Below are 7,232 nucleotides of genomic sequence, written 5' to 3' on the forward strand. Positions count from 1 at the left end.
AGTGGAGGACGGGTTGCTGGGGAAAGTGAAAGAAGTGAAAGTGAAGTCGCCCAGTCGTGTCCGACTCTTTGCCACCCCATGGACTGTAGCCCACCAGGTTCCTCCATCCATGGGATTTTCCAGGCAAGAGTACTGAAGTGAGTTGCCAGTTCCTTCTCCAGGAGATCTTCCCAACACAGGGATTGAACCCAGGGGTTGAACCCAGGTCTCCCACACTGTAGGCAGATGCTTTACTGGAGGAGGGGTTGCTGGGGAGACTCAAGTAAACTTCCTACTTTTCAAGGGTGGGAAACTAAGGCCCAGGGAGGTCACAGGCCTTACCCAGGGTCACCCAGCTGGAATCCCACACCTCTGCTTCTCCACCCCTCCCTTTGTAGCATTAAAAGGATCCAAAGATCTTTTGTAGTCTTAGGTGGAACTGTACCTGGAATTAGGTGGGGATCAAATTGGGGGTAGGCAGCATGACACCCCCTGCTTCCCTCACCCCAGTGCCCCTCCCCACCCTGGCAGTGCCCACTGGGAGGCCCGCAGGCTCCAGGGCTCCACTGGCAATTGGGGCTCAAGGAGCTTTGTGAGTCCAGGGAGGGTCTCAGGTTTGCTCTGTGTTTCTCTTTCAGCCTCAGCTTGTCCCAGGGTTTATTATCAGCAAAGGTGATATAATAATCCCCTGATGGCAGGAAGCTGGCTGGGGCTCAGGCTGCTGGCCCTTCCGCCCTGGGGCCTCTCAGCAAATAGTCCCTTGGAAGCAGGGCAGCTGTCCCTGAGGAGGGGGTGGGCTCACTCCCCAAACACTGGACCCTGAAGGAGCCCCTGTGTGAGTGGGACTGCAGCCCTGGCTGGCGGGACTGTCTTGGGCAGGTGACCTGGGCAATTCCGTGGTCTCCAGGGTCCCTGCCACTCTGGCCATATGTCCCTGTCACAGCCCTGAAGCCCCTTCAGGCCCCTGTTCTCCTGTCTCAGTTCCAGCCCAGGCCCCTCCTCCGTGGGAAGATTGGCTCCATGCCTGCAACCCTTCTGGGTCAGAAGACCCCTACTGGGATGCCTCAGGGCTACTGGGACCCTGGGATGCCCCCAGTCATCTCCACTCTGACCCCCCACCCACCCCTGTCCCGGATGAATCCTCAGGGCTGTCACTTCTCAGGGTTCCTGCAGGGGTCTCCTTTTTCAGCTCCTGCCCTTAAAAGGGGGCCAATCATCTGTCCATCCCCACCCCCTCCCTGGGATGCCCTGAAAGACTATGCATCAGCCTCAGACACAACATCCTTGTTCACTTCTAATCCCTTCTTCCCAGCTTGGAAGCTGCTAACCAGTCTCCCAGGCCAGGAGAATCCTCACAGGTAGGACTATTCCTAAATCTTTCCAGACTCCCGTCCGGATAGCAGCTTTGGACCTTAAGAGCCAAACATTATGTTAATTTATTCTGTGTTTCCTCCATGAGGCCCCACCCTGGAGTCATGCTGGGTTGAAGTCTCCCCTCCCCAGTGGGCAAGGGTCACATGTGATGGCGAAATTGGGAGAGGGGATTCAGAACAGTCCCTACTTCCCGCATCATCTTGTCCCCACGGTCTTGCTCTCACCCCATGGCTCCACCCTGTTCACTTCTGAAGCTGCCCTCCTCCAGGTGAGGCTGTGTCCCCTCAGATGGCAGCTCCTTCAAGTGATGGCTGTAGGGAGGATACGTCCGGGGCATGTGTGTCTCCAAGTTGCTGTGGAAGGAGGCCATGGCGCTGAAGGTGTGTCGGGTCTCAGAGCCCCGAGCTTTGGTCCTGGGCTCCCACCCACAGCCCTGATGACATGTGGGCTGTAGAGCAAAGTGCCCAAACCATGGCTTTGGTGTTTTTATCTGGGTTCTCACTCCTAACCTTTGACCTTGGGGAAGGCACCTGAGTCTCTCAGCTAACCCTCATCAATACATGGGAGTAGCAGTAGAATCCACAATCCTTTATCTTTGGGCTCAAGTATGCTCTAGAGCTCATAATTTTTCAGCTTCAGACAGATGACCAGATAGTTCTCTATAGAACATAGCATCACCCCAGAGTCTGAAAGCACCTTCCAATGACGCACATTAGAGTTTCAGCAACTGCAGTCTGGAACATTAACAGTAAGTGATGTAAATAATGACCATAAATTGTCTCATGTATATTTTGATCAAATTTGCTTACCAAATAACATAAAAATATCTTTTTCAATTTGGAGAGGCTTGAAATTTTCAGATTGAATATAAGGACCATTTTGCCTTGGGTCCCCATAGATAATTTCACATAGCACAAGAGGTCCAAAACGTTAATGGTTTGAGGTCAGACCTAACCCAGTAGAAGGTTTGGGATAACACAGGTCTCCTGACAATGTCAAGGGTGATGGGTGGGGAATATAATTCTGGAGCAGTTCTGTTATCTCAGGTGTCTGAGCCACTGGTTCTAACTCCACAGATCCCAGGCCTCAGCCATCACAGGACTCTGAGCCTTTTCCAGGAATCTGACTTAATTCACCTCCAGAGCCGGATCTTTCTCTGATGGGTCCTCAGGGAAGACAACCGCCGTGTTGGTGACTGTGACCTGCTTGACCGTCACAACACCATGTTCTTCAGGGTGACGTCTCGAGACAAGGTGCCTTGGACGTCATGTGCTGCCTCCTCCGCCTGCCGCAGCTCTTCTGCACCTGCATGGCCTTCTCCCTCGTGGTCGACATGGGCATCCTGAGGGGGGCCATAGGTAACTGGTCCATGTCCATCTGGTGCTTCTGTTTTGCCATGACCCTCATCATCTCCATTGTAGAGCTGTGTAAGCTCCAGCCCCGCTTTCCTTTCTTCTGGTACAACTTACCCGTCCTCTACGCCTGCTACGCTGCCCTTCTCTGCCTCTTGGCCTTCATCATCTATGCCACCACTCATGTCCATTTCCTGCCTTATGGCCCTTACCGGGACCGAGCCATCACGGCCACTGCCTTCTCCTGTGTTGCTTCTGTACTTTATGCCATGGAAGTGGCCTGCTTGTGGCAGTACTATGAGCTCAGTGAGGTCTCCTGCTATGTGCACACCATGCCAGGCCTGCTGAAAGTGCTGGAGACCTTTGTGGCCTGTCTCATCTTCACCTTCCTTAGCCATACCTCCCTGTACCTGCACCAGCCGGCCCTGGAGTGGTGCGTGGCCGTGTACTCCATCTGCTTCTTCCCAGCAGCCCTGACCATTCTGGGGAACCTGATTGGATGGGAATACAGGCTGCCTGTGACCTTCCCCATTTTGCAGTTTTTGCTGACCCTGCTCTCTGTCCTCCTCTATGTCAGCGCTCTGGTCCTCTGGCCGCTCTACCAGTTCAATGAGAAGTTTGGTGGGCAGCCCCAGCGATCCAATTACATGGACTGTATCGATGGGCTCACCTATTACATTTGCACCTGGGATGAGGAACTGGCTGTGGCCATTCTGACAGCTCTCAACCTGCTGATATACGTGGCTGACCTGGTATACTGGGCCCACCAGGTTTCTGTAGGAACTGAGGATTAGCCTGGGGACTCCTGATCCTCTCTGATTACCGGATGCATATTTACCAAGCTCCGATGTCCTCTTCCTGTGTCTTCTCTCTCCTGACTCACACCCTTCCCCATTCATCTCACTCTCTTTTTTGCTTTCTTTTCTCCTTCTGCTCTATCTCCCCCCTGTTTTGTGTGGTTGCCCATATCCCTGTTTTGCCTCTTTCTTTTGCTTCTCTCATCTTCTCTACATTATCTTTTTTTTCACCCTTTTCTGGTTATCCTTGGTTTTCTTATCTCCTGTGTACTGACCACCTCTTCCCGTTTTCCTTTTCCCGATTAGAGCAGCCTGGTGTGAATGAAACTCCCACTCTAGATCTCACTTGAAAATAAGACAGGAAAGATTGGAAATAACCCAGTTGTTCATCTTTAGGATGCAAGTTAATAAACCATGGCAAAATGCAAGAGGGAATATTTTCCAACAATGATAAGTAAATATCTCTAAGATATATAATATAAAAAGTAGTAAGATACAGGCTGGGCAATTCAAGATGATGGAATAGAAGGATGTGTGCTCATCTCCTCCTGTGAGAGCATGAAAATTGCAACTAGCTGTTGACCAACCATTAATAGGAGGATGCTAGAAAAAAATATATCCCACCAAAAAAGGATATCCCACATCCAAAGACAAGGAAGAAGCTGCAGTGATATGGTAGAAGGGGCACAGTCATGATAAAATCACACCCCATACCTGCTGGGTGGGTGACCCACAAACTGGAGAACAATAATACTAAAGCAGTTCTCCCACTGTTATGAAGGTTCTGAGTCCCATGTCAGGGTTCCCAGCCTGGGGATCTGAAAAAGGGACTGGGAATCCCCAGGGAATTTGACTTTGAAGGCCAGCAGGATTTGATTATAGGACTTCCAAGGACTAGAGGAAACAAAAGAGGTTTTGGAGGTCACAAACAAAACCGTGCATGCACCATGACCCAGGGGAAAGGAGCAGTGACACCACGAGAGACTGAACCAGACCTCCCCTTAGTGTTGGAGGGTCTCCTGTGGAGGTGTGGCTTGGCAGTGGCTTGCCATGGGGACAGGGGCATGGGAGCAGGAGTCCTTGAAGGTGCCCCTTGGCATAAGCCCTCTTGGAGGTCACCGTTAACCCTACCATAGATCTGACAGACCCAAGGGCTGGCTTGCCTCAGACCAAACAACTAGCAGGGAGAGCACAACCCCACCCATCAGCAAACATGTGGATGAAAGTTTTGCTAAGCATGGCCCTGCCCACCAGAAGAAGACCCAGTTTTTCCCACCACCAGTCCCTCCCATCAGGAAGCTTACTCAATTCTCTTAGCCTCATCCACCAGAGGGCAGACAGAAGAAGCAAGAAGAACACTAATTCCACAGCAGCTAGGATGAAAAGCACATCACAGAAAGTTAATCAGAATGAAAAAGTAAAACCCCAGAAAAACAACTAAATGAAGTAGAGATAGGCAACCTTCCAGAAAAAGAAATCAAAATAATGATAGTGAAGAGGATCCAGGATTTCAGAAAACCAGCAGAGAAGATACAAGACATGTTTGCTGAAAGACCTAAAAGAACTAAAGAACAAACAAACAGAGATGAACATTACACTAGAAGGTATCAATAGCAGAATAACTGAAGCAGAGGAACAGTTAAGTGACCTGGAAGATAGAATGGTGGAAATCACTGCTACAAAACAGAATATAGAAAAAAGAATGAAAAAATAATAATAAAGCCAGCTTAAGAGACCTCTGGCATAACATTTAATGCACCAACATTCACATTATAGGGGTCCCAGAGGAGAAGAAAGAAAGGACTCAAGAAAATATTTGAAGAGATAACAGCTGAAAACTTCCCTAACATGGTAAAGGAAATAGTCAACCAAGTACAGGAAGCACAGAGAGTCCCAGGCAGGATAAACCCAAGAAGGAACACACCGAGACACATAGTAATCAAACATGAAAATTAAAGACAAAGATAAAATATTAAAAGCAGTAAGGGGAAAATGGCAAATAAAATACAAGGGAACTGCCATAAGGTTATCAGCTGATTCCTCAACAGAAACTCTACAAGCAAGAAGGGAACTGTCAGGGAATGTTTAACAGGAGGATTCCTACATGCTGTTTCTCATAAATTCTCTGTTCCTTATCAGTTCCTATTCCAAGAATGAGTAGAGCTGCATGCAGCTCTCAGGACTGAAATCATGAAAAACGGTATCTGCTTGGATTCCTTTCAGTAACTCCCTTCAGTGACTCTTTTCAGCATCAGCGACCTTGTATGTATTAGACTATCCATATTGTGGCTATTGATAAAATTTCATCCTGTGTAAAGATGTGTAATCATCTTACTAAAGATAGATAAGCCTGCATTTCTGCCAATAAAATACCTTTGCTCCATCAGAGTTTGGGTCTCCGTGTCTTTCTTTCTTTCTCTCTCTCTCTCTCTCCCTCCCTCCGGCTCTCTCTTTCACTTTCTTATCATCAACTCTGGACCACCAGGTTCCAGTCCATTAAAGGACCCCAACAGGGGATGGCATGGCCAGAGCTGGTGTGGCTGTGAAGGGCCATGGTTTACTGCCACTAGCCAGCTGGGCATGGTGTTTGGCACTGGGCTTGCCTTGCCTGTCTTGGGGTGCCCAGGATAAAGGTAGTAGTAATGTCGATGCTGGCAAGCAAGCTGAAGAGTCAGCCACAGCCACTGACTCCGCTTGGCAGGTGTCTGTGAGAGACAGGCTGCTTGTTAAAGAGGCTGCAGAACTTGAAGCTAATTTGCCTTGTATGTATAAAGTGCATTTTCCTGATCCAAAAAGCTTCATTGCTTTCAGCTAACTGTCACCCCAGAGAAGGGTTACTGCCAGGGTGGAAAATTTCAGTTAGAAACCGAAGTCCCCAATGCATACAACATGGTGCCTCCCAAAGTGAAATGCTTGACCTGGATCTGGCACCCCAACATACAGAGACAGGAGAGATATGTCTCAGTGTACTGAGAGAACATCCAGTTGACGGCACTGGCTGGGCCCCTACGAGGACACTGAACCATGTTGTTTGGGGATTAAACTCTTTGTTTATTGATCTGTTGAATTTTGATGATCCATTGAATATCGAAGTTGTAGAACATCATTTGTGGGACAAGGAGGACTTCTGGAATAAAGCTGAAGACTACATGAAGTGCCATGCCAGATGGTAGGAGGAGAGGACTGCAGGGCCGTGGACTGTGCATGAGAAGAGTGTCTCAAAGCAAAACTGGACTTGTATCCCAGTCCTCGGCTCCCCTCCGTCCCGCTGGGTCATCCGAGTCCTGTGACCATGTTGTTGTGAGGAAGAACCTCTTCACGACCACCCGTTGCAGCTGGAGAGTTCTGCATAAACACAGCCAGAAAATGTGTCTGGGGTTCTAAACAGTTGTCTGCTTACCTTAACATGTTTACTTTTTTGAAACTGTACTGAATAGGCTGTTGATGAGAATGAACTCAGCGTCGAGGTAAGAGCTGCTTCTCCTCCCCCCAGTCAGTCCCTGCAGGTGATGCTCATGACATGCTCAGTGTAGCTCGCAGATTGGCCATCAGAAACCCCCCACAAACTGCGATTGGTGTGAAGTCTCTTAGCTTCTCCCACGAATGTCAGCCCTGCCTAGGTGTTATGAAGCTTCCCAGGATGCAGAGTCATTCACTGTAGATCTCTTACTGAAATGTGTATTTTATTAATGTAAATATATTTTGGAACAGACTTGTAATTCATACAATT

General features: G+C 48.9%; 1 protein-coding gene and 1 pseudogene across 1 annotated transcript; both read left to right on the forward strand.

Moving 5' to 3' along the window:
* On the forward strand, positions 2,370–3,836 carry LOC102187807 (myeloid-associated differentiation marker-like). The gene has a single exon (XM_013972936.2). It carries the CDS (start codon positions 2,621–2,623, stop codon positions 3,497–3,499), a length of 879 nt encoding a protein of 292 aa, XP_013828390.2. The 5' UTR covers positions 2,370–2,620; the 3' UTR covers positions 3,500–3,836.
* On the forward strand, positions 6,024–6,765 carry LOC102188088 (annotated as a pseudogene).

The sequence above is a fragment of the Capra hircus genome, chromosome 21 (assembly GCF_001704415.2).
Source record: "Capra hircus breed San Clemente chromosome 21, ASM170441v1, whole genome shotgun sequence".
Lineage (NCBI taxonomy): Eukaryota > Metazoa > Chordata > Mammalia > Artiodactyla > Bovidae > Capra > Capra hircus.

Excerpts from the sequence above, each read along its gene's own strand:
- LOC102187807 (XM_013972936.2), top strand. The coding sequence starts at position 2,621 with ATGTGCTGCCTCCTCCGCCTGCCGCAGCTCTTCTGCACCTGCATGGCC.